This window comes from Pholis gunnellus (genome assembly GCF_910591455.1).
Source record: "Pholis gunnellus genome assembly, chromosome: 12".
Lineage (NCBI taxonomy): Eukaryota > Metazoa > Chordata > Actinopteri > Perciformes > Pholidae > Pholis > Pholis gunnellus.
In genome coordinates, this window is record NC_136539.1 from 10631514 (window position 1) to 10659460 (window position 27947).

Sequence of the window (27947 nt, forward strand, 5' to 3'; positions counted from 1 at the left end):
ACAAAAATAGCACCTCATGGACCTCTATTGTGTCTGATTTTTTTCTTTTCTTCCACAGACAACACTCGTCAGCGTTACAGAGTGCTGATCTTGTATCACAAAGGTTGGGGAATCCTCCACAGTCGAGGTCAGGAGGCGCGGAGGCGGAACCTTCAGCCCAGGGACGAGGCTCACACTTTTGGGGCTTGGGAGGTTTAACCTAGCCCCTGGGCATTGAGGTTACATGGTCCACATAAAAAAAAGGAGCAGGGCCAATACATGTGACTGCATCACACAACTACTGTCATGGAGAGGCCTTCCTATTGGTCCAGAGCAGCGTGGGGGGCAGGGCCGGGGACTGAGGTGGGCGGTGCTTCCAGTCACCCCGCCCCTCACACTGCGCTCGCCGCCATCGCAGAAGCTCCCCGAGGGTGGCACTCTCATCCCTGTTGGACAGACGCAACCGCTGGAACACCTGGAGCGCAGAAGAGAGGCGAGGGGGAAAAAAAAAAACAGAGCATGTTTACAATTAAACCTAAACACACTAAATAATGACTTTCTCCAGAATGGATTGAGACGCAGGTGGCAGAAAGCTGAAATGACCAGGCTGTGATTGGAGGAAGTAGGGCGAGGGGAGTGTGAATGACAAGCAGCGGTTTTATATAAAGAAGAAAAAAAAAAAGTAGGTCATTGTCATTGCAAAAGCATCCTAAAGTGGAGGAAGATGTTTAAAATACCATCATGTCTCAATTGAAGATGACCAGCTATAGAGCTAGAAAAATAGGACAGTGTTTGTCTGATCCATCTTCTTGAAAGAGGGAGTGATCACTGGGCTGGCTTCTCCTCTCAGAGTAGGAGAGATTTTCTCATGAATCATTCTAACAACAGACACTGAGCTGAATCTGGTCACCAAGCCATCTCATGAGACAGTTGATACAGAGGGAATCCGAGAGGGTGGGGGTGGGGGGGGATCCCTTCTCTGACTGACAGCTCTAACAGCGACTCATTTCCATATTCTGTCTTTGGACCTTCTATAAATCACCTCAAAGAAGGTCTTGTGAATTACACAAGGGACCCTTGTGCAGTGAGCAACTCAAGTGGCTCATGTTCTTTCTCAGAGACACTCGGGTCAAATGCCCAAAGGTGCACACATGGTTATCATTCTGTGTAAAGCACATCATCAGTCATCCGCCAGTCAACATCCATGTAAATCAATCAGACAGGAATTCCAATCTGCCTCAGTCTGTCATACCGACAACAGGACCGAACCCCAATGATCAAGACCAGATTAGGAACCGGAGGTTGTAATGGTGGCAGTTGATGGGCTGTGAAAGTGCAAATAACTGTTCCCTCATGCTCGGAGATGAGATCTAAAAAGGATACGATTGGCATTACTATACTTTATATTATTCCTACTGTCAAGAAATGAAAAACACTAAAAGCACAAATGTGAAGTCTCACAATGCTTTCTGACCTCCCTGTTCTGCCATAGCACTCAGCCCCAAGCCCATTGGTTCCTACTGAAGATGCAAATCTTCTTATGAATATATATTGTTTCATAAAAAAAAGGTTAAGTCATTTCCTAAAACACATGGGTACTGTGGTTTACAATAACTGTGTAACGGGCACATTTGTCACGGACTATTTTCAGCCGTGGATTAATACACATTTGTTGCACTGGTGAGTGATTACAGCTGAAGGCTGTTGCTGTAAACCACAGTGCTCATATTCATCATGAAGGAACATGTCATCCGGGGCAATGTGTTTTTAAGTTTTTGGACAACAAGGACGCTCTATGGCACAGAGGAATACGCTGTATTGTATCCTATACATTGTTAGTAGTGTAAAGGCATTTTTTGATTGAAGTCTTTTCATCGGATTTATTCTAGAAAATATATCACCATCTTTAAAAATTCTCATAAAACTGATTAAAACTCGACTCTAGGCTGTGATCTCAGTTTCCCTCATAATTTGTTTCTTGCCTCTACCCCTCCTCCGCTTTCGTATCTCTGCTGGAGTTGGAGCTGTAAGCTAAATCAACTTTGCCGTACAGAAAATGCAACATTTTCTCTGCCTATTGCCAAGCATACAGTACATTAGTGATGCATTTCACACGGACATTGCCACATAGCAACAGACACACATGGTACACACACAAGTCAATAAATGCATATTGCACACATAACATACTTTGACATGCACACATAGGCAGGGTCACATGCACATATCTGGACAACTGCACACCTGTGAGTGTCCATTTGCACATGCACTCAAACACACATACACATTGATTGCCTGCACAAGCGCCATACTCAGCGACCTAATCCATAATTTACACCTCCCTGCCAGGCTATTCTCTGCTCTGGCGCCAGCCAGGAACACCAGCTACTGGAACAGTAGACAAGTAGGAACACCCTGTCCTTCGTCAAGGCACGGCAGTACATAGACACACACACACACACACACACACACACACTCAATGCTGCAACATCAGACACATTAGAATCCAATAATTCTGAGAGAAGAACATTTTAACAGATTCATAGTTTGCGGCCTTGATGCCAAAATATAGAAATCATTTGAATACTCTTCTTCAGAGTTTCACAGTAAGACGGTATTGCTGCATTTAGATATCACATTTATCTTCATGCTTAAAGCTCTCTCTTATGGCAAGTAAGGGGGCTCTCGAACATCACTTTTATGTGTGGCTGTTGAAATTGGCAAACCTCGGGCAATAATATGCTGCGATAACAACTTCTTGGAACCTGGCTGCAGGTATTTTCTCTCACGAAACCATATAAGCTTTCATCAAGGCCAGTCAAGTTCTTCCACACCAAATTCAGAAAACCATGTCTGAATGGACATGGTTTCCTTTAGTGTTGCCTTAAAGAAGGGATTCGTTGTATGTATGCAGCATTGACATTTCTTTGAATTCAAACTAGCCCAAACTATACAGCAGTGTGCACATCACTTTGACGGTAGGGTCTGTGTTTCAAATAAAAGTAGAATTATCGTCGTATGTCATCCGCCATTATTCTTGAGACAAACTGACAACCCAAAAACACGACGCCCCCGGCCACCGGTGTCCCCGCACAGAGGCATAACATTTTTTGAAGGGACGACTTCTGACTTCTGTCTGGCCGTGTCCAAAGAGAGAGAGAAGAGTGCTGCATTAAACAAACACAGCCCCCACATTAATGTGAATGGGCCCAATCCAAGGTCATCTGGCAAAAAAGTTGAACCCCGGCTAGACTTTTTAAGTGTTTAAACTCATGAAACCGTTACTCAGACTGGACTTTGGATTGTATTTGTTTGTCCCACCGGTACCTGAAACAACATGCACCCCCGACCAATTCAGCCCCTTGCATTTTAACTTGTATTCCCCAGTAAGATCTCATCTACCAGAACTGAAATAAAATATTAAATTGCTGTAACAATTTCATTAAGTAGCCAAAATAAGAAAAACACGTAGACTTTTTCCACTGAAACATCCTCATACATCGGACATCTTAACCACGCCCGTGCTCACAATAGCATGGGGGAGGGAGCTCATATATCCAAACCAACATGTTAATGGGTTGGTAATGTTATGTTAATAATATGGTAATGTCGGAAATCTAGTGGTCACTCCAAACCGTCACTCACGGACGGAATGTGACCATAACCTCTGAGCTTCTCCTCAGAAAAAACCCACAATTCTACTGCTAAACACAGCACATGCTTGTACGTTTTATGATTGATTATTCATGCTGTGTGTTCATCACATATACACCCTGCACTCTGCAGCCAATTTAAATAATTTACAACATATTGGTGCCTCTAATAAACAGCTACACCTTTAATCATTACAACATCAAGACAAGGGAAATCAATGCCTACGCTCGATCTTTTTCAAACACGCTATAACAGAGACCTCACTAAATAGTGTGTATTTTACCCAGACTGTTGAGAAGTAAAAAAGCAAAAAAGAGGGACTGCTAAGAGGGAGAGATGTCGATGGCCACTGATGACCTGTGTGTGAGCTCTTTCCAGGAAATTTCACGATGGGTTAGGTGACGTGGGGATTTCAGAGAAACTACGATGAATCCTTTATTCACAAATATGCTTTAACCTTGCTAAACATGGGGGACTCATGCGGAGGCACCAAAGCGCCGTCTTTGTCTGTCCTTCTCATCCATAGTGCGGTTATTCTGAATAGCGAACATGTGGCGCAGTCCTTCTCCCTCTTTAAACATCATTACTTCTGCCTAGATTTTGTCGGAAGGGAAAAAAAAAAAAACTAAGAATATTAATGTCTGTACAATCCAATCATTTAGTTGGCAGACAGTCCGCCTATTCTTTATACGATTAGTCTAGACTACCGTTGACTACTGACTACAGGAACCAAAACAAGCCAGTCCATTCATTCCTAATGGAGTTGTCCATCCCCCCCTCTTCTTCCTTCATCCTTTCCTTTTCATTTATCCCATTAGATCTGCTAATCCTATATAAACACGGTCTGGAATGCAGCTAATTGAAAGGCATTCTGGGTCACAGAGTTGTTCCCATCTTTTGAATGAACTCATGGTAATGGACCTGTTCCCGACAACGCACCAGATTACTGAAGTAAGGAATCAAGACACAAGTTGCAATGATAACAGCAAGAAACCACTATTTTACACATGAGGAAGTAGATCTGGAGAGACTGCTGAGGTTGTACAACTCTTAGTAAGAAGTAACACCAGTGACCACAAAGAACACTGATCGCCTGTCGTATTTCCAATACACTGCATTTTTTCAAACTCTTATTTCTTGCATTTTCTTCCTCAGGCACTTGCAACCTTAAAGTAAGATGCTGAATATATATATAAAAAAAGAAATAAAGAATATGGGAATTTTCTCCCGTTAATCCTAAACAGACGTTTATAGAAATCCACAGGAAAGGAGGCATCAACCTCATCTATTCACGCTGAAGAGTTATTGTCAGCGTTATAGTAGATTAGAGTTCAAATACATTGAAACCACACTTAAGACTTCGTAATCACCAGATGAATCATCCACATATCCTATACCCGATATGTCTGGTGCAATTTTAATATCCGTGCCAATGTAATAATATCTCAAAGAATTATACTGATGTTTGGATATGCTGACTGATCAGGTGCACCCCATCCTCACACACAAGAGCCCTCTGCATCACTGCGTAGAGATGAACTCACGTAGAGATCTTTTTGAATTTAGCAGCTTAAAAAAGCATCTCACTGAACAATAAACAATATTAGGTAGCCTTAAATGAAAAGACAAAGAATGATGAGCAGGTATACAGATGCAGAGAGAGTCCAACAGCGGCAGTTCCTTGCAGAAATGAGGGTTTAAAAAAAAAGTGGGGAAAAGGCAGCAGCGTCACAGATTCTTGGATCAGACTTTTCACCCCAGACAGAAGAAAGGGCAGATAGCTAATCTGATTCCAGACCCGTGTTTAAAGGACAAACAGCCCAGTAAACAAGGGGAGCTGGTGAAGCTAGAAAAAAGCAGTGGTTTTCAAGATTCTTCCTCCGAGGGCCCACTTTTTCACGAAAATTTGAATCTTTGGATTAAAACAACCAGAAATTTTGATCAAATAATTTTCCTGCCTTAAAAAGGAGCAGTTCACCCCAAAATAAAAAAATTCACATTTTCCCCTCTTTCCTGTATTGCTATTCATCAATCTAGATTGTTTTGGTGTGAGTTGCCATATCGCCGTAGAGTCGTCCTTGTTGTGGGGACTTTGTGGGAACTATTTTCTTTCAACCATAGTTGAAGCATGAAACTGCTCACAACAATGTCTGTTGACTATCATGAGTAACTGGGTCATGATTTCTGGAAAGAGACATTGCTGTCGAGTTGTTCAAATGGTTTCTTTTGGCACTTGTGTGTACCACAAGCCAAATGCCATATAGTCCCATTATATAAGAGAGAGGGCAGACATCTCTACAACTGTTATCTCCACCACTAGGCCACTCACACCAATATCACAATAATCACACAACAGCACTACAGCTAACAGGAAAAATATGTATCTTTGATTTAGGGCTGAACTGTCCCTTTAAATACTGGTTATTATTGGAATCAATTGTAACTGCAATAAATGCAAGATGACCACAGTCTCTGTTATCCATGAGGGACAAAACTAAACATTCTTTAAAGCCATTCCACAGGAGGGTAACTCCTTCATACTGAAAATAGACTTTGGGTCGGGTATTAAAACTGTTTGTGCATGATAAGGATCATTATTTTCATGATCCCACACTGGGTCTATGAAAAACACTGCTATTAAGGGTGGAGATCGGCGAGGAATGGCATACACTCACCACATCCCTACATGTGAACAGGGCTTCCAGTGAACCCCCCTGCCCCCCCCTCGCTGTTTTAGAGGGCTGCCCCCGCACCGAACGGAGAAAAGTTGAGATGACCCCTCTGGAAGATAAAGGAGGGAGTGAGAGTAACAGCCAAGCTCATTAGAATCAAAGGGGGAGAGAGAGAGAGAGAGAGAGAGAGAGAGAGAGAGAGAGAGAGAGAGAGAGAGAGAGAGAAAAGAAAGAAAAAGTCATAGTCATTTCCATACAGCCCAATCGCTCACATATTCTGAGTAAAAACTTGGAAAACTAGACTTTTAAATTTGCAGCACGAATGTGCTTCAGACTTTCTTGGCAGCCTCAAACGGCTGAGTTCACCCCTAATGTTTAGGCAACCTGAGAATTGTGAAGTGGGTACATTGTGTGCCCTCCACATCTCTAGTGGCAGTATCTTATGAATGTCCTTAGCTTCTGTGAAAGTGGGACACTATGTGCTTTGTTCATTCTTGTGCTTCATGCACCACTGGCAGCGATACTCAATCATTGACTGAAGCAGTCTGTGATGAATCTGAATCAGTTTTCATGTGGTGAAACTTTCTGGAACGGGATGAAACAGCTGCATTCTGGGATACAGGACGCAGCGACATAGAATATTGAGCAGAGCATTTACATTGTGAACGCCGTTATGCAAGACATTTTAACTTGTATGCAACCTGCAATAATTTGACTTCCAGATGAAACCAATGGCGTGGTGGAGTAAAGGCTGCAATGGTAACATCTGTAGATCGATTGTTGTTATGACAGCCGGTGTCTTAAATAAATCAAATTTCCTGTTTGAGTTTGCGGGTTCACTGCTTAGCCTGTGGACATGATATTAGTAACAGCAGAGTGGAAGTTTGAGTACACGTGTGTGTTATGTCGCGTTGGCCGTGCTCAGCAGCCACATTTCTAAAATTGTTTAAAGTTATTTCTCCCACATCTTTTAGAAGCATAACAACACATTTGCAGCATATTCAGATGCTTTGTGGCTGCACATGAATAGAACAACCGCAGTTGCTTTCATTAATCCGTGTTTGTGTTTACTTGTGTGCCGATTTTGTGATTATATTTTTTGTGATTTTATCCACAGCTCAGCAGAAATGGTAATGACTGCTAGTCAACATAGAACTTATAATCTGGAACCATACATACAAATACATCCAGCGTAAAGACAGTTCAGCTGACAAAAGAGACGGGGCCGGTGGGTGGACGGGGACACACACACACACACACACACACACACACACACACACACACACACACACACACACACACACACACACACACACACACACACACACACACACACACACACACACACACACACACACACACACACACACGGCAGCAGATTGTCTCCAGCAGCCGGATAGTGAAGCATTCAGATCCAGTGTACATTAGCCGTTCATCAGTAGAGATTGTATTATTTGTAACCAGATCTCGTCTTTTCTCTCCCACTGAATACAGGTTGTAACAATTCAACTTCTATAGACTGGCATTATCAAAAGTGGAAGTCATAAGAAGCTATAAATCCAATACAGAATAATTTGCTCACCAAGCTGATTCTTCAGGGTGGGTATATATATATATATATGACTTAGTGGCAAGACAAAAGGGATGAAGAGTGTTATAATATTGTGGCAACTCTTCTTTTCAGTTTAATGATGGATTAATAAGAAAGAAGAAAGCACAAATCAAAAGAGAATATGAAGCTGGCCTTTGTTAATAAAAGACAATCCTATTGAATGTCTATTTTTACCTGAGGTGAAGGTACAGCGCAGGATAATCGTCATGAGAGCTTTGTGGCTTTGTGTTGTGACGCTGTCCTTGAAGAGCTATAGCCGGCTATGTTAGTCATGTGAGTGTGATCCGGCTGGTAAGCCCCTCTATGTTTATATCTTTGAATTATTAAGGCTTTCTAAAATACATGCATTTATCAGTTGGTGGCGTCTCAGTTTTCAAAAAGTTCTTTAACTCACGATGGTTTCCGCTTGGCCATCAGAGTTTTTTTATCAATTGCATATATCAGAGGCTGTGTTTCTGCATGAGAGCATGTGTGCAAGACATTTAATTCAATCCTGTAACCATACACCCCGTCTACAGAGCCAGAGAAAGATCACATGTCATGAGTGATACATGTTGTTCAAAGGAGGCCACTTTCCTGTCCACTCAAAATGTCGACCGACCCACAGCAAAATACAGGCCTGATATAGTCGGGTTGTCATTGTCTGTGTGTTAGCGCTGTTAAGTGCCGGTCTCTGTGTGTTTACCTGAGTATGATGGCTGTCCATGTGTCTGTGCAGAGAGGTGGAGCTGGTGGAGTTTGACTTGCTGTGACTCTCATCCTCCAGCGACCCTGAACACACAAAATCAAAAAGCACATTACATCGCAAAATAATCTGACTGCGAGTCCTCCCACACACAGACTGAAGGACATCTCACCCTTTAAACACAAGCAGGGGATTGAAAAGGCTTTTCTCAAGAACTGTGATTTTCAATCTCTCTGAGCATTTAAAGAACACTGCGATCACTCTCTGCAGCTGAAAACTTGGGGTCCTCTATTATATCAGTGGTCTTCTTTCCTTATTTCTCAGATCATCACCTCCTCCCCTTCTTCACTGACCGTGCAGTGCTTTTATTTCAGGCATCTCTAAGATGTAATTATGTTGTGCCATGGGCAAAAGGGCAAAAGGAGAGTTAACAGCTACTTTCTTCACTCCACAGGACAGTCACATATCTTTGTACAGACATTCAACCTGGACTTGATCATTTCTTTCTTTCTTGAATTATGTGTGTAAATGTGCAATACGCGGGCTGTTACCGTTGGAGATCTGGTTGCCGTTCTCTACGGGGGCGGGGCTTTGGGAGTGAGGATGTGTGTGGTTGTTGGCGTTCTTGTCCTGTAGCTGCAGAGATGGCGAGGTGGGGGCAGAGCCACAATCTTCCCTCCCAGGCAGATTGATATTAGAATTGAATCCTGGGAAAAATATAGTCAAAAAGGACAACACACTACATGTCAGTACATGTCATACACAGTAGACATCAGATAAAGTTTGGATTAAATCAGGCATAGTATTTGTGGGGTATAACAAAATCCAAAACAGCACAGGGACTCTGTTGTTTTTAAATTGGTTTTATTGCAAACCAGACACATTTTGGTATTATATTACAATTGTATAATTCAGCTAATCATGTGTTAATCTCCAGTATCTTCTCACCACTTACTCAAACTCCTCCTATCCCATCAAGAATTTTAAAAATGATTCATCTGTTCTGTCTGGCAGGAAGGTGACTCCACATGACCCGTCTCTCTGCTGCTGCTGCTGCTCCTCGGGGCTCACATGCTGTGACACACCGAATGACTAAAAGACTGTGGGCACATATGTGCATGGTGGAGTGTGAATGGGAATTCGTCAGCTGCCGTCCCAAATCGAGAATGTGTGCCTCCTGGTCCCCCCCCCCGTGGTCACAAGCTGCCTAAATATAAACTTAGCAAACTCTACTTTCGGTCCCACGGGGCAGGTGTGTGTTTCTGAGGCACAAAAGGCCAGGTAGAGGGAGGGGTTTCCATGTGAGCGTTGCATGCTTGTGAAGAATCCAATGAGTATTTGGATTTGTACAGTAAAGACTATGATGAGGGAAAAGTTTGACTTTTATCTAATTTTGGCTAATTTGTATGTTGCTGTCGAGGCACGGGGTGTCGACAGTCATTTCCTGAAGCCTTAAGACCACCTTCCCCTGGCATTCCTGTGGTTTACCCATTCCCTGAGGATGAGGAAGGGGAGGAAGAGGAGGAGGGAGAGGCAGCTGCTCTTCACAGAGATGTCTGGGATAGCAACTGTAACCCCTGGCCACTCCCACAGCGTCAGGTATCACACTAACAGCCAACAGGGAACGGAAGTAGGCCGTCCCGCTAAGCCCACCGGCATCCCTCTGCGCTCTGATCTAAGGGTACCGCCTTGCTTTGCCCACTAAAAATAACAGCAAGGTTGTGAACCCCAGTGCCAAGTTCACCTGTCACACATACTGTTTCCAAGATGTCACTCGAGGCAAATGAGTTCAGCGTCCTGCCCCTTGAACTTCTTACGTTAATAGACGTATGACGCACACACACACACACAACTGTGTCTTACAGAAAGTAAGCAGATCCACAGGAATATGAGACTCAAGCGAGATGACTGATTATTGACACCAACACTTTCACTAGATTTTAATTTTTCAACTGTTCAGGGTGTCCTGTTTGCTGCTGCTGCTGGGCAGTGACACTGCTTTCAGTAGAACATGAATGAGCTGTTAAATATTTGATACCCATCCTCATCGTTCTACTGCTCATGCATTATTAACCCAGCCACAACAAATACACTTGGAGGAAACGCAGAGTCAGACAAAAACACAGTGGGAACAACACAGTTTGTATCTTCTCTCATATGCCTGTGCTCTCTCAAGCTGAAGTATCAATGTGAAATTAATGCTCATAAAAAGGCACCACAAAGTCATTTCTTTGTTTGGAACCTCTGACCTGAGGAACCACCCTTTTCATTGACTAAGCGTGACACATGTTTGGCCTCTTTTTTTGCAAAGGTCAACCTGTGCATCAATGCCAGAGAGCCTGTATGTGCTCTGAATACAAGCGCATCGAGCTTACAACACACACAAACCCAGCTAGATCATCCTTATAGTGCAGTATGATGCTAAATGGACAACACCAGCTCGCTCATTAGGCAACATGTTAAAAGGCAGCTGCAGCGGCCAAAGGGCACTGCACTGGGAGACTGTAACAAATGGGTCGCCTCAAGTGGGCCAACGAGGGTGGCTGGCTACAACATCTGAATCAATGGAAGGAGTTTCTAAATGTAGAGAAGGGGGATTTATGAGGAAGGCTGCTGGGCGCTGCCTCCATCTCACCTCCCGACCACTCAAACACAGAGCATGTGTGTAAATCCGCAGACACACAGACTCACACCCCCACAGAAAACGGGGGGGATATTACTTACCTAAAACCTCACCTACAAAGAGGTAATCACCCACTACCCAATAAATCATGTGGCACAGAGCAGGCTGAGACACTTGATCATGAACTCATCACAGTTCTCCCAACAGCAAATGGACCATTGACCCATGAATGTAGATAGATTTCCTCCGCGAGTGATTTAGATGCGTGTGAGAGTGTGGGTGTGCATGCGTGTGTGAACATTACTGACAAACCTCCATCTCGCATCTTGCGGCCGGAGGTGGACTTCCGCAGCAGGGTGCGACCGGAGCTGAACAGAGTGTTGAGCTCATCCAGGGGGCTGGTCAGGGGTCTGCCATTGGCTGGGTTGAACAGCAGGGGAGAGGAGGAGCACGAGTGTGCTCGCCGGGGCTCAGGACGGGACATCTTCACTGGGGAGTAGGGAGGTGGCTTCCCAAGTGGTTCGCCACTTGTCCTATGAGAGGATGAGGTTTTTGGGGAGTCCGAGCTCCCTGTGACAGATGCCGTTCGGGTCAAAGACAGGAAGTTAGCCTCAGGCGGGAAGGGGAAGTACGAAGGAGGTCTGTAGGGAGGAGGTGGGGCATTGGGGGGAGGAGGTGGAGGTGTGAGAGGAGGTGTGGACTTCTTCTCTGGCATGAGGACAGTGAGGCTAGGGGAGGAGTCAGCCCTCTGGCGGGCATACTGTGGGGACAAAGGGCTGTCGGGGCCGGTAGCATAGTTCAGGTTTGTCTCAAACACAGGCAGCTTCTTAACCTCTAGCGGGGTGAGGGGTGACTCGTCTGACGCGGGAGAGCAGGTGACGGGAGAGGGGGGAAACACCAGGAGAGGTGGACGGTGGGGAAGCAGGTTTGGGAAGGGAGCAGGGATGTCACAGCTGCCATCTTTGCCATGCTGAGTTTTGGGTACTCCGCTGTTGGACGTGCTCTGTGAGTAAGCGATGTCCATGGCAGCGGTCACCCCTGCTGCCAACCGTTTGGCGTCCCCGCTTTGCGCATGAGACGCCCCCAATCCTACCAGGCCCAAGCCTAGTGCCTCCAGTTTGGCTGCCTTGCTAACCACAGTGACAGGCACTGCGCCATCCTCGTGAGGAAAATATTTCATTTCCTCATAGACGGCCTCTGAGTCAGCCAGCTCTGGACTATCAGGGGGCTCCTGGAGACTTCGAGCCCGTGGCTGGGAGCCCAACATCTCTATGTACACGTCCTCTTCATCTTGGCCCCGGTAAAGGCTCAGTCCTAACCCTTGCGGGGCATCCACAGAGGCCGCTTTCTGCAGCAAACCACCAAACCCTCCAAATCCCCCGGCACGGGACAGCAAGGCTAGCTTTACATCGGCAGGACGCAGCTGGTGAATGTAGGGGGCTACAGCGTTGATCTCCTCATACGAGCCGGTCAGCTTAGTGTTGGGACTGCGCTTCGGTTTGGGGGGTGGCACCTTCCTCATGGTTGTGTAGTCATCACTGTGGGGACGGGGTTTGGACAAGGCTGAGGGAAATTATAAAAAGGAAGCAATTAAATAGAGAGAAAGTCAAGGCACTAGCATCAGCTGTTGCATGTTTTAAAGACCAGTCGATGAGATTTACCTGCAGGGTCTGTCGGGGACAGCTGGGACTTAGGAGGGCTTCCAGCGGGCGAACCATACCCCTCTGGAGTGGGGCACTCTTTGGCTGCCATCGTCAACCCTGCACTAACTACTTCATAAGATGCACTCAGACGAGTGTTGGGGTCCCTCTTTGGTTTGGGCGGAGGTTGCTTCCGGGGAGAGGAAAGACCTCCCCCACCTGCTGCGTCCTCATTGGTGTGAGCTACCTGCTGCAGGGCTGGTTTGATGGATGGACTGGCAGAGGAATGGACCATGCTCTCCATGGCGAGGGGGATGGGCACTGAGCTGGACCGAAAGTGGCGAATAACTCGACTGCCTCCATTGACGGGACCCTCATAGACTTTTCCGCTTTTCTCCACAACCCTACAAATTGGAAGAATAACAGAATTGATATTAAAGTGGTAGAAAGATAAAAATATTTGACCGTTTGTATCTCCATCACTTTGTGCTGGATTCATGATTATCCCAAAGGAAGCATAAAAGTTACAGGCACAACCTTTTTTTCCCCATCCAATGGTTTTCTGATCCAGATTGAGTTAATGATGTAATTTAGTTCACCAGTATGCTCAAATACAAAGTAGGCCTGCTTCAACTGTCATGCCACAAATATGAGCTAAGGAGGCCAATTGGAGGATAAAGACCAAAGAGATTATGCTTTAAATCTAATCTCCTTCCAGTGATACCATCAAGTCTAATATTTCGTTTGCTAATCTGTATGAGCCATCTGTTGGTTCCAGGATTGCAGGCAGGGGGTGGGGGTGGGGGTGGGGGGGGGGGGGGGGGGGGGGAAATGTGTGTAGATGATGGGGGAAGGCATTCTGAAAACCTGCAGAGAAATTAGGTGCGTTTGGGTCAATATTATCCCCTCTAGTATGCGACAACTGTGACTCCTCTCCCAGTCCGCCTACTGACACCAGTCCTCCTGTTGGAAGCCTCCCTCTGCTCCTGTCTATTGTCCCAGGAGCAGATGCCACACACACACACACACACACACACACACACACACACACACACACACACACACACACACACACACACACACACACACACACACACACACACACACACACACACACACACAAGGACAAATAGAGGACACAGAAATCATGTGTGTGTGTGTGTGTGTGTATGTTTCTCTTTTAGGATGTATTGCTTCATCCCAACTCAACCTAATGTTTAAAAAAAAAATGAAGTTAGCTAGAAGCAAAACACTTTTATGTGTCAGAGTCAGACAACAAATCTTTTTTTTTTTTTTTAAATGTAGCGAACACATATTTTGTCATCTTGTCAAAACGTATTGAGACATTAACGATGGTAACCAATCATTGTCAGGCTGAGATGAAAGTCAGTGTTATTAACAACGGTAATAATCAGCGCAAAAGGTAATGCTTCCTCTGCAGGAAAAAGAAATATGCTATTGAAATAATAAATGCATTAATTATGCATTGTGCCACAGAGCACATAATGTATATCATGTATCCAGGTTTATTAGGGCTGAAATGCACAAGTATTCATATTTCAGGTATTACCATATAAAAGTCATTTTTCAAAAAATTAGAAAAGTGAGTTTTCAAAATGAAGGTTGCTCATTTAGCACAAGAGTTTGTTATTACTTTTTTATTTAACCCTTTCTAACTCAGCCCTCTAGTGTTATTGTATTTGCTCCAGGCATGGTATGTTCTATTAGAATGAGGTGAGGTGGAGTTAAGCGTAACGCAATAAGTGCAACACAATACTAACACAATCTGACAACGCTGCTCATTATCTGACTATCTATCACAAAACGTGCAATTAAAAGCCTACAGCCCACAGGGATACAATCATTAACGGAGATAATACGTGACGCACAGACATCGGCACACTTGTGCGGAAACACACACACATAAACAAAGCAAATGATTCCTTCATATAATAAATCCTGGAAATCACAGGAACTGCAGATTGTTGAATGAATGAATGATACTGTAGTTAGTAATAAAAGCCCTATTTCAGTGAGAATATAGTCTTGATGGGTTGCATTAGTGTGACGTAACCAGCAGAATAGTGGAAGTCTATCATCCAAACAGGTGAACTTTTTAATCAAATGAATATTTTGCGAGAACGGGGACAAAATAACATCGGAAATACAAATGACAGACGGGGAAAAAAATGAATAACCGCCCATCGATATTGCTCGAATGCATCTTTACCTTCAGATCTGAATGAAGGCGTGTGAATTGAGAGGGTGCTTGCTAATTTACCTCCTGACAGGCTGGTCCTCCTCCTTGCCCACCGGCTCGGGCCTCTCACCAAGCGGCGGGCTGTTGCCAAGGGTGTTGAGAAGGCTGTTGCCATGGCAGCGTAGGCGGTCGCTCTCTCGCGCGATGTCGGATGCATTCTGGATGACCAACTGGTCGTAGGTTCGCAGCCCCATGTCCTCTGCCCCCTGCAGGAAACGCTGCACACTGCACTCCTCTTTCTGCTGAGACGACAGCCTGTGACGGACGCGCTGTCGGGCCAGCCAGCCACGCACCACTGAGACACGAGGAAGAGGAGGAGAGGAAGAGAAGAAGTCAGAGGTGTCGGGGGAAGAAACACAGATGAACCTAAAAGAGCAACAAGGGTTGTAGGTTCATTATTTTGGATATTACCTTTCTGGCAGGTGATGATCTTTTTATGACGCTGGTAGCAGCGGTCGTTCAGCTGGTCTGCCTGCCAGTATCTCAGAAAAACTTTGCTGCTGCCGATCTACACACACACACACACACACACACACACACACACACACACACACACACACACACCACAACACAAGTCATCATTGTTGTGCTCTACACTGCCATCATCATGAGCTTCTGGGAGTCCGGCTGTCTTCTGTTGGGAATCTGACAAGAGTGTGACATGACAGCTGAGAGATGGGAGAGCATTGATGTGGCAATGATGTATGACAATAGGTGGGTGTGGAGTGTGTGTGTGGGGGGGAAGAGTATGGAGTTTGCATTTTGACTGCATTCACTTCCTGGATTTAGATACCAGGTGCACAGAACTGTGGGGATGGCATACTTTCGACAGACGCTACGCATTCCAACGCACGCTACTTGAAGGAGCGGTGAGTGTGTGAGTGTGTCGAGCAGAAGTGCATGAAAAGATGTCTGCTGAGCATTGTGGAGGAGTGTGTATGCGTGTGTGAGGCGGGAGCTAATGTGACCTGTAGGGTCACGCACTCAGACACAACAGCAGTGTGGCAGACAGGACAGAGCAGGGAGGGGGTGGCGGGTTCATGTTGCTCTGTGTGTGTGTGTGTGTGTGTGTGTGTGTGTGTGTGTGTGTGTGTGTGTGTGTGTGTGTGTGTGTGTGTGTGTGTGTGTGTGTGTGTGTGTGTGTGTGTGTGTGTGTGTGTGTGTGTGTGTGTGTGTGTGTGTGTGTGTGTGTGTGGAGAATGATGATGAGGTGGGACAGCTGGAGCGAGTTGTCAAAGATTCCATGGGATCTTTCAAATAGAGGGTCAGGGATTAAGTTATTTGGCAAATCTTTTGTTATTGCTGGAGACAGAAAAAGAGGCAAGACATAGACAAACACACACACACCTGCCATCCCTGGAGTTTGGACTGTTGCAGAACTGAGCGACATCTCTCTTCTGGTGACAATTTCTTCTTGTCTCCCAAAGTTGGGACCACAAGGTCTTTATATCTGAGACACACAAATAAAAATGGATAACGTTAGAGCTGAAATGCTAAAATGAAGAACAGACGGAACGTAGCAACACCTCCTGTTTTCAGAAACAATGGGTTAAAAAGGTCAGTGGGGTCATACGGCAGACCAGCCAAACAGCATCTGTTCCTATTGGTGTTGCCCTAGGTAACTGTTGCTATGAATGGTCAGCTGGATGGACACGGTGGTTTGTTTGTGCCCGAGTGGTGGGGCTGAAAGGGAGAGTAAGCAAGAGAAAGGCTGACACAGAATCAAATGATAGAAAATATACAGCTCTTTATATGTGCATAACTGCAAATTCTGAATGTTTAGGTGACGGAAACTGGCTTATGAAGAGAACCTACTCCAGGACGAAGACGAAGACAAAGAATTCCTAATTTGAATGTCTTCCAGGCTCTTTCCTCACAAGATGAGAGGTAATTTGAATTAATCTATTTACTTAGATTAATGGCAAAATGAAATGTTTGATGAATAAATCAGTGTAATATAGTCTCTGCTTCCATGTGTTTTTATGTTCCATCTTTAATCCTTAATGTTTCTGGGTACATTTAATATGCCAGGCTGAACACCCATCTGCCGACTGCTTTGTTTTCCTATTTTTACTCACATTGCTATGAACTGCGGGTAATTCCCTTGGGCAACGTCTGCAGAAATGCAGACTTACAGAAAGGGTTCATAAAGGGCTCAAAATGTCTGCGAGAGAGACCTAAAACACTCGATGATTTAACAGTTGGACAGCCCTAAACCCTCACGGAGCGCACCTCAAAGCCTGTGAGTGTAGAGATTGGGATTGGGCCGAAGAAAAAAAGACAATTCAAATGGTGTAACTGGCCGCAGTGTGTGTTTGTTCTAGCAAATATACTTATATTATATGAGAAAAATGATAACGCTGTAGTCACGAGACGTACAATAAACACTCTAGGCTTTTTTACAAGCTGCTTCAAAGGATTAATCATAAAGATAGTATCGTATGGTACTGCTGTATTACATAATGCATCTCATGCTGCTTTACTGATAATCTAATAAAAGGCATAATCAGCAACAGATTTCAGATGCACCTCCTCAGTTTATCCTTGTCCAGGACCTGTAGGTTAAAATAACTTGTTTGAGGAAATGAGGGTAGCAGACACCTGATACAGGGGCAACCCACACGGATCAATATCCTTAGGTATCCCCACTTTTTTAGCCCAGTCTCTGTCTTTGCCACACCAAACTGTAACTACAGCCCCCCAGGGATATGTAGAATATGTAAGCATGTGTACATAAACAAAACCCCCAAAACTTCATGTCAGTTGGACCGTGCATTTTGTCAGTCGGCCCCTTCGGTTATCAATGAGACGCAGAGCGAGCTGATGATGTCACACATATGAGGAAAATATAACAAGCAGATGGCTGGAATCATAAACCGCTTGTGTTGTCAATAGTGACAAAGTAAGTGCACGTGAACGTGGGATGCGTTTGATTTGCAGGAGTGGGGTCTGTCTGAACTCTCCCTAACCCTCTCTGTGTATGGTAATACCAGTCCTGCAGACGGCACACACTGTCCCCCATGGCCCATAAAATTACAAAGGAACTCTGTAAACCCATGACCTCCCCTATGAGGATATGAAAACCATCGATGGTCTCTTTTACAAGACCCTAAGGGGCTTCATGTGGAATCAAAGAAGTGAAATAACCCCTTTGATAAGAGTTTAAATGGAAGGAGACAGGGCATTAACGTGGTTCTCTGTGACCAACAGGCCATCAGATTACTGTTAGCGAGCATCACACAGGTGGTAAAAGCGATGCAGCTCGAATTTAAACCACTCACTTCCTCCCTGAAGCTGCTCCTTTCTGTCAGCCAAATGTGTTGCCACATTCTCATATTGGCTTTTGTTTATGGATTATTATCTCAGTGTTCAGTCTGAAATCATGGAGGTAACTCAATAATCTACAAATGTGCACGTTTATCCATCAGTGGGAGGTAATGAAGACATGGATGTAGAAATCATGACCTGTATGATTGGGAGCTGCCTTTGTGACCTGCTCTGTGAATACTGATGCCCTCTTTCTCATCCACTTTGTAAGAATGAAGATCTTAGGAAAGAAACCAGGTTCAAGTTGTAGCATTTGACCTTACACATTGACACGAAATAAATCCCGCCATAAAACACATAGTGTATCATAAAAGACAAATAAAAGCAACAGGAAAATAGATTCCCCCATAAATCACTCTGGTTACCAGAACAATAATGTAATTTGCTTCGGGCGGCCACTATGACTTAGTGAACTGGCCTGCATGGTTCTAGTGGGCAAGTGTGCGTTTGTGCGTACACATTGGTGTGTTTGTGTTCGCGAGACTACGGCAACCTCAAGATTAACGGTTGATTTATTGTCCCGTCAGTTTGATTAGTCAAGGGCCACGGCCTGTTTTTGAGAGAGTGACACATGAAAACAAATAAGAAACGGGACAAGACTGCAATAGTGTGTGCGCACATGAGAGAAAAAGGGCAGAGAAAAAAAAGGAAAGAGAAAGAGTGAAAGGATAAAAAGTATGGGCCCGGGAAGATGAAAGAAACAAAAAAAAAGGAAATGGCGGTTCAGAAGAGGGAGCTTGTGAGGAAAAGATAAGAAATTGAGTGAGAAAGAGCTCTGTGAAGACAGCAGTGCAGTCCACCCCCACTCAGCAGCAGCTCCCTCCTTACCCAAGGCTGTGTTCATTCATTGGATATGTCTGTGTTGAACTCAGAGATATGAATGGCACTTGGGCTCAGCTGACTGGTGTCTTTGTGAGTGGCAGCCACTCAAATTAAGCATGGCATTAATGTATAAACAGCAGAACTGGGACACACGTCAGACAAAGGCACACTCAAAAGGTCCATTTGTATGAACACAAAACACTTGTGCGCAATGCACACAAACCAGTGCTGGGCAGTAACAAATTGCTGAATTAAGTATAACAGTGAATACTCTTTCAGTGACAGTTTCTAATCGCAGGAACGTGTTACTTAAATATTTTGAGGATTCAGCTTGTTTGCCGTTTTACCAAAAAGTGGATTTTTCGAGTAACTTGCCCAGAATGATGTAATTTTGTGCACCAGGGCTCTCAGGGTAAAGAGGTGAAACAAATGTACTACTTTCTGGTTAAACACATACACGTGCTACTTTTACAACTCTGAAAGCAGAACTTTCTTCTCCTTCGTTCATCTTGAGTGGACTGGACAGTCTATACTACAGGCCTAGTATCACTGGCCTAATAGTTTGCCTTGATTCAGATTTGGTCATTATCACTGTCTGTTCACATCGCAATACTGTATATACTGCGTTCTGCATTTGGTTTGCAGATTCTCATAGATGTCGCTCAACCAACAGATTACCAATCCTGCCTCTGCAAGTCAAAAGGGTTGGTGGTCAAAGCCGCCAAACGTTGCTGTTGGCGGTCAAAGCGTTGGAATATTTGCCCATAAATGTTGACGTTGGGCTCCCTGACAGAGTTAAATCCACTACTCTACCTTTAGATGCTGTTCTGCTCTCCTTCTCCAGTAATCTCTTGGATGTTGAAGGGCATACGGATATTGGAATGGTCTAGTTGTCAAAGCGGGAGCACGTACAGTTTGCCGGCTATAGGAGGGATACTGTCTTTACTGACTGTCAAGCTAAGTGTACTAAGCATCAGGCAAAAGATCAGACCTGACAGTGAAGTTGAGTTTTCTTGTTTACCTCCCTCTGCACAATCCGCACACTGACTGGACAGCTTGTAAAATGGAGGAACGGAGGCCTGTGTGTCAACTAATCGGCCTCAAGTATAAACCTGAGAGCATTAACGGTGCGTTCGTTGCTCAAATCACACTCCGTCAACCTGTTTAACGTTACACCTCACTGTAACAACCTGCAGGAAGTGTTTGGAACCCGCCCTACCATCGCTCTGCCTGACCGACAGTAGATCTGCTCCCTGGCGTTTGCTCATCTCGGCTCCCTCTCCACTCCAGAGACTCTCAGCTGCCTTAGAGATATACATCAAAGAGGCTCTCTCATCATGAGGTTTATGCATCCATCCACTTCACCAGCTGGAGCAAGGTTCTCCTTTCTGTGGAAGAATTCCGGTTCTCTCCGTCCATGTACCGACTACTGCCCTCTATATAACATCCCTGAACTGTTGCCTTTTGTTGTCTTCAGATCTTGAACAGCTCTGATGTAAATCCAAAATACTATGTTTACCAAACCTGATAAGTGCGAGTTTCATATCAGCCTCCTGATCCTTCGCGGCAATGCTACACCTTTGCTTGGGTTAAAACTCACCCAGACCACTCTCAACCACTTATCTTGGAAGTGGATACGTCAGATGCGGGTACTGGAGCTGTCCTGTCTCCCTGCACTTCCACTGATGATAAGCTCTATCCACATTAGGAGCAAACAAACAACCTTACCGTCACAATGCAAACGTACAACAAAAGTTGTGGGGTTTACACCCAGCCCAGCAACAGTTAGTTAGTTTCTGGTGAAAAGCTGGATGCTCAGTTATCTGCTGGTCATACCCATTGCTGCCTAAATGTATACGGCACGCACACAGCTTAACAAACGGCTTTCAAAAAAAACCCTCACCAAGAATCTTTCAATTACATCTTGAACAACGGGAGTGTTGGCTCTACATGGTACATCAATCAAAAACACAAAGGAGCTGGCAGATGCTCATAGACAGACAACACTGCATTCTATATTGGATTCACTTCACCATTTGACGTGGTTCTCCAGATTCTATTCCCTGTTCAGGTTTTCTCTTATGGAAATCTATCATATACGAGTTTCAATGATCTATTCCACTTGAGGTATGTTAGACCAGATAATATTAAGTGTCAGACAATGAATGCAGCACACTTCAACAACGCCTCATGGGTTATCATTTTCGCACATATTCTTCATGCTGTGAACAATTGCCCATTTTTGTGTTTATTTTGCACAGTTCATTGTCTTTGTTCGACCACGGTGCAGCTCTTTTTTTATTTTAACACATTCTCAAGAATCTTAATTGTAAATTTCTATTCTATATTTTGATCTTTACTTTTCTCTTACTATGTTTTATTTTGACTGTTCTGCACCAAAATACCAAGACAAATTCCTGTGTATGTGTAAACCTCCATGGCAATACATTTGTTTCTTATTCAGATTTTGCACAATACTCTACAGTGCCTGATCTTTCTTTTATTATGCAAAATGAATTCAAGACGAGGAATGTGACCAGAAACCCTTAAGTGTGAGCTACAGCCTTTGTTTTCTCAGTGCCTATGATATATTTAAGGACAGTGATCTTGATTCATCAATCATCTTTTAGGACGTGTGGGACACACAACTACATATTGTGCATTTCAAGGTGTATGTGTGTGTGTGTGGAATGATGTGATGACATAAACAGCAGTGTAGTGGAAACTTTTTTTTGGGGGGGGGGGGGGGGGGGGGGGGGTCATGTGACCGGCTTTGTCCTCTCCTATTATCTGGCAGGAATGTTCATTTTGATCCCTTTATAATCAAAAAGAGTGAGAGACAGGCTGGGAGACAGTCTGTACTAGAGTGGAAGTTGATTTGTTAATCCCAGACTTCACAGAGCTAGATGACAATGAAAAGCAACAGATTCTATTAGGGGAAAAAAAAAAAAAGGCTAGTGAGACGGATTCGCGGAGCAGTTTAAGTGGGGAAGGGGGATCTACCACTTTGCAGGAAAGCTGGGCACATGGTGAAAGAGTTATGAAAAGAGGTGGTGGGGAGAAATAATCATGGACATTCAAGTGTAGGGGCACGGAGACCTTACACACAACTGGCTGGTTAATGTGTGTGTGTCGGGCTGACATGGGAAATGTGATAGTGGCAGTCATCAGCTGCCACAGACTCTAAAAAAGCCATTCAAGGTCATGTCGTCCTTCTAACAGCAAGGGTTGCTGTGACTTGTAAATGCTAATGTGACCATCTGCATGTGAGCGCATGATCCTGTCCAGTATACGCCCTTGCACTTATTTGCAGATGTAGAGGAGGATATACGCTGCCAAGCTTTTGGCTTGCTTTGACCTGCTCGGCCAGTTACATATAAACTGCCAGAGATCACGGTGACCTGCCGGGAGGGTAATGTATCCGCACCACTGAGATCAGTGAGAGGCAGCAGAGGAATCCGTCATCTTTAAGACCTATCCCTTATAGATGAAGCTGAACGAGAAGAGGAGGCTGTGAAGGGAATGAATCGGTAAACAGAGAAATACGGTCACTGCACTCTTAATTAGGCAACATGCTCCGACACTGACCTGCTGAGGAAGCCTGGGAAGGACAGGCGGACAGGGTACCCATAACGGATCATGCGCACCATCTCGAGAACCCCGATGTACTGCAGCTGGGTGGACACATGGAAGCTGTCAAAACTGTCTGGCTGACCACTGGCGTTGGGGCGGACACACTCCACAAAGTGAGGAGTGCAAGCCTGCAGCTTACTGATGACTTCTGACAGCGAGCTCTGAGAGAGGGAAAAAGAGAGGAGATACAGTTGAATTAGTCATTTTACAATCATAACAGAATGAGCAATATGTAGTGCTTTGATTAACAACAAAGGAAGGGCTCTGGGGCTTCTTGCTTTTGATGCTGTAGCTTGATTTGCCAAGACGCACTAACTGGAGTGAGATCACGTAGTGTTTGAGATAAAGCGGTCTGATTTTTTTTTTTTTGGCGGGTGTTTTGCCTCCGGAGGAAGCAGACACACAAAGAGCTCTTTCGAAGAGGGTGTGTGAGTGTGTGAGAGGGTTTTTTTTCTTCAAGTCCTGAATTCACAGATGCTGCATCCAAGGTCACAGAGACACACACACACACACACATTTACCCACACACATCCACGCAAACATCTGTATTTCTGCTGCAAACTGACGTCAGTCTATGCTCTGCATACTCTCAGGTACAATGATCAATCAACACCTCGCCCCTCCCTCGTGTCTGAAAGTCACAACCAGCATTTACATTGCTGTCCTCCCTCCGAACACGCGCGTGCATACACACAAATGGGCACACAGTGGTAGTTGTTCATTGTTCATTCATTCATGTGGAGGGCTTCATGCTTGGCCTGGTACAGCATCATTCTTCAGCCCACTCTCTCCTTCCCTGAGGGACTCGTCCACCACCAGCCCACAACTCTGATTGTGCAACACACTGGCTTCATTCAAGCCGAAAAGGTACTGCTTCTCTGAGCCACATTTCAGCCCCTTTTGCGTCACCAGCAGACACTGAGCTACTTTCCTCTGACTGAATATTGTTGTTGCTTTATCTAGTTATGAAATCACAGTACCCCGCAGCGATTTCTTGAGATCGGCACTCAATTCACACAAAACCTCAAGTTTCATTAACAAATCTTTGTATTCCTTTGAGATGTGAACTGGATGCTTGTAGGAACTCGATGTAAGGAAAAAGTATTCAGTCAAATAAAGACAAAAATGAACATGCTGGTTTTGGCTGAGTGGCATCAAAACAGTTAATTCAATTTGTATATTGACTTTTCTCAGACAGTTGAGGGTTGTATATGTACTGCAACAAATGCTTGTTAAGATAATGACAAACACTTGCTTTGTCAAGATTAATTTTTTGTTCATGTTACTTTACTATTTTGCAGAAGGACGGAGAGACTTCAATGAACTCCAAAATCCATGCATTGGGCAACAGGCACTGTCAGCTGGATGCTAGGCTATTACAGGGCTATTCAGACTGACAAAACACATTCACACCTATGAACAATTTAAGAGTCCAATCCTGACCTGCACGCATTTTCACTGTGGGAGGAAATTAGTGTGGGAGAAAACCCATGCAGAGAACATTCAAACTTCACAAGTGCTAACCAATTAGTCAACATGCTCATTAATGGCTATTATGGAAAAAAGCGCCAAACATCATGGTTTATTACTCAGAGACCTAGAATTAGGCCTGATCCTGTCCAAAAGTGCAAATGTGTGTCGAGTGGTTCTTACCCTCAGCTGGACAGCCACTGTGATGGGCCCACAGCGCTCTAGCCTTTGGAGGAAGGAGCTCGAGCCTTTCTTCTTCAAGATCTGGCCATAGACAGAGATAATGAGAGAAAAACATTCAAGATATCTGGATCTTATTTCAAGAAGCTACTGAGGAATAAAGAATCATTACGACATAATTATCACATATGAACATCAAATTAGGCCGTGTGGCTTTGACTAGAGATCAGAAAAATTAAACTGAAACATCTGTTTAAAATCGAATTCTCTCGATTCTGTGCGGAATGTCTGCAAAGCACACTAACCAGCCACATTTAACCACTTTAACGATATGCTTACATATGCTTTTTAGTCCAACTCGGCACATTGTTTTATTAATTGTCTCTAAACTCAGTGTGGTACTGCAATATGGCCTAATGTTACCGTTTAAGGCTGCTGGGACAGATCAGGGAGTTGAAAGGGGTCTAATGTAAGCCTGTTCTCTGATGGCTATGAGCCACAGAGAACAGCAGGCAGGACCCCAAGAAGTTACACAACCAGCAAGCCTTTCCAGTTACACATGTGTACCAGAACAATAGACTTTCTAAACATAAGATCTAAACACAAAAGATCAGAAGTGTGTGATCACATGAATGTGTGTGCAGTTTCTATCTGAAACAAATCCAATTTCCAGAGGTACTATGTTTGGAAGTAGCTTAGATTAGATTGTTTGTTTCTTTCAAAATGACCACTGCTGTGTGTCCATTGATTGGCACAGCAGTCAGTAGCCCCGTGGGAACAAAGACCTTGTGACTGATCGTATTCATTTAGCTCATAAATTCCTTTATTCCATTTACTAGTTTCAAAAGCTAGTATTAATCAAGGCCTTCAACATCATTTAATGCTCGGCCACTCTGTGAAAAGTGTACTGTACCTTGGTAAGGTCATAGCACCTCCGGGACTGTTGGGGGACAATGTTGGCAGTGACAGGGGAGGCTGATGGCCTCCTGTGGAGCAACAGGGCAGCTTTAGGCCCCCTCAGCCCGGCACGGCCATGGGCTGCTGGCACCAGAGAACCAGTCTGAGTCAGCTTGGACTGGAAGAGCTGCTGCAGTAAGACACTCTCACTGGCTGCCGGGCACAAATCACATACAGAGAGGGAAAAAAAAAAAAAACGATGAAAAGAAGCAACAGCATTGGTGGAAATAAGGGGGTGGAGGGGAGTAAGGAAAGGTGGAATGGAGAAAAAGAAAAGAAGGAAAAGACGGAATGAATGAAGGAAAGACAGAAAGATTTATAGAAAGATGGGAAGGAGGGAAGAAAGGAGGGAGGAGTGGGGATGATGCAAACAAGGAAGGAGAGAAGAATCAAGAGTGTGGGGAGGAGGTTTAAAGTTAGGCTTCATGTAAACAATCAGTCAGGCAACAAGAGGGGGCGGACCAACACGTGGAGCGGTCCACAACAACAATGAGCTCATTCAGTGAGCCAAACAACATGTGTGTGAACGTGGGCGTGTGGCTCTCGTCTGAAAGGCTGAGAGAGAGAGAGAGAGAGAGAACGAGAGAGTGAGAGAGTGAAAGAGGAAAGGATGACGGTAGGTAGGCGTACCGAGCAAAGAAAAACAAACGCGAGTCCTGGACTCATTTAACTACACACAGCTCCAAGGGTAATTGTCTTTTCATTTAAAGCAATCATTGCCACCACCTGAATATAGACTTGCATAGACCCCTCTCCTCTCCTTATTAGCTTAAGGCTTAAACTTTAAGCGGGGAGGCGATGACATCCGTTAGAGGAAACCACGTAGTACGTATGTTAATGTGTGCGGCTGAATGGCAGCGATGCATCGTCTCGGTCAGATGGAGGGACAACAGCCAAGTGTGAGTGAAGGGCTAGCCTTTAGAAGATTAGCCTCATCATGGAAATTATAGCAATTAGGCTGCTGGATGCGAGGCTAGCCTGGGCAGTCACACAACGACTGCCTGTGTCCTGCTAACCACAACACCCCACATCTGGCACCTTCTATAGACAATATACACACACACACACAGACGGTGCTGTCTGCCACATATGGGATGAAACACACGCACACAAAAACAGCCACACTTAGACAAAGAGTGGTTCTGTGTGCTGTTAGTTTAGACAAGAGTGCATCTTTGTGATCAAGTTTGCTCTGACGCCACAACGTGGTCATACGCGTGTCATTTATTGGGCACTTACACTTCATCGTAAACAGGAGGTTCTGAGGAAGAGAGTCCCTGTTTCTTGTGAGTGATCCTGTGAGATCATATGAAATCTGGTGGAAAAACAAAATCATACATTCACTTACACAGTGCATTGTTTTTCTTCTAAATGTTGACTATGGACAATTACCACCTCGTCCTCTCCATTACGATGTCCCATTGCATAGTGCTATAAACTACCGTTCCATTTTTTCAGGTGCAGCCTATAAATCTAATCTCGCTTAATTTCGTCACGAGGCAATTCTTTAAAAAATAAAGTTTACTTAAACATGCACAACTCATTTCTTATCTGTAAGGAAACGTAATTGTTACATAGAGTTTAGACACAACAGTCAGTGACTAAGTTACATATTAGTTGTTTTTTTTCAAGATGATAATAGTTCTTACGTTTGTGCTAAGATTTTAGATTTCAGCAGTGGAGCACAGCGGCTCAACTTGGTCATTTCTCCTGCATAGCGACTGCTGGTTTGTTGAGAACTGTACAAAAACTGAATTATTGTTATGACAGACCTGTCCGGCATAGTGGCTGACAGTGAATGCTGGGCCCTGGTCTTTGGGCGGAGGGTTTCCGTTGCCATCCTTGGTTGTGAGAGAAAGGCCGTGAGTGGGATTGGAGTCCAGCTGGGTTGACAGCCTCTTGTACAGGGTCTGCTCTGCCGGCCGCAGGCTCTGGCTCTCCTCATCTAACACGCACAGCAATCCCTGAGGCTTCTGGAGGATGAACAAACAGAAGCTCAAGTTATTTATGTCAGTCATGTTTACAAAGAACCATTGATAATAAGAGTGATAAATTACTTTCATTATGACACTTTTATTGACCCCTACAGGGTGTAGCTATCCCTCTGATTTCAAATAACTTTTTGGGGGGCAATTAGTGATAGAGATTGTAGACAGACAGGAAACATGGGGTGAAAGGTTAACATGCAATAAAAGTTGAACAAAGGGCGAGTTGCAATTACATTGTAAACATCTTAACCACCAGTCCTACCAGTAATAATCCAGTTTGAGTTTTATTTTTTACACAACCAGTCTTCATGTAGGTCACATTTGTGTTGTATGTATACCTTTAAATTAAACTTAAATAAATAAAAAAAGAAGAATTAAAAAGCTATTAATGAGCTGAAACCGTTTCCAACTTTGAAAAACAGAAAAAAAAGAAAAAAGTGAGGAA

At 44.4% G+C, this 27947-nt stretch overlaps 1 protein-coding gene across 1 annotated transcript in view; it reads right to left on the bottom strand.

The window, feature by feature from the left end:
- Window positions 1-283: 283 nt before the first annotated feature.
- Window positions 284-27947, bottom strand: part of myo16 (myosin XVI) — a gene marked incomplete at both ends in the record, with an annotated part of 71716 nt that continues 44052 nt past the window's right edge. The window contains 13 exons of the mRNA XM_079169620.1: window positions 284-454; window positions 8603-8688; window positions 9154-9309; window positions 11538-12788; window positions 12887-13269; window positions 15147-15420; window positions 15537-15633; window positions 16473-16575; window positions 22863-23068; window positions 24561-24641; window positions 25471-25667; window positions 26754-26829; window positions 27287-27487. Of these exons, the coding sequence (XP_079025746.1) occupies window positions 284-454; window positions 8603-8688; window positions 9154-9309; window positions 11538-12788; window positions 12887-13269; window positions 15147-15420; window positions 15537-15633; window positions 16473-16575; window positions 22863-23068; window positions 24561-24641; window positions 25471-25667; window positions 26754-26829; window positions 27287-27487 (3282 nt within the window). The remainder of the gene's footprint in view (window positions 455-8602; window positions 8689-9153; window positions 9310-11537; window positions 12789-12886; window positions 13270-15146; window positions 15421-15536; window positions 15634-16472; window positions 16576-22862; window positions 23069-24560; window positions 24642-25470; window positions 25668-26753; window positions 26830-27286; window positions 27488-27947) is intronic.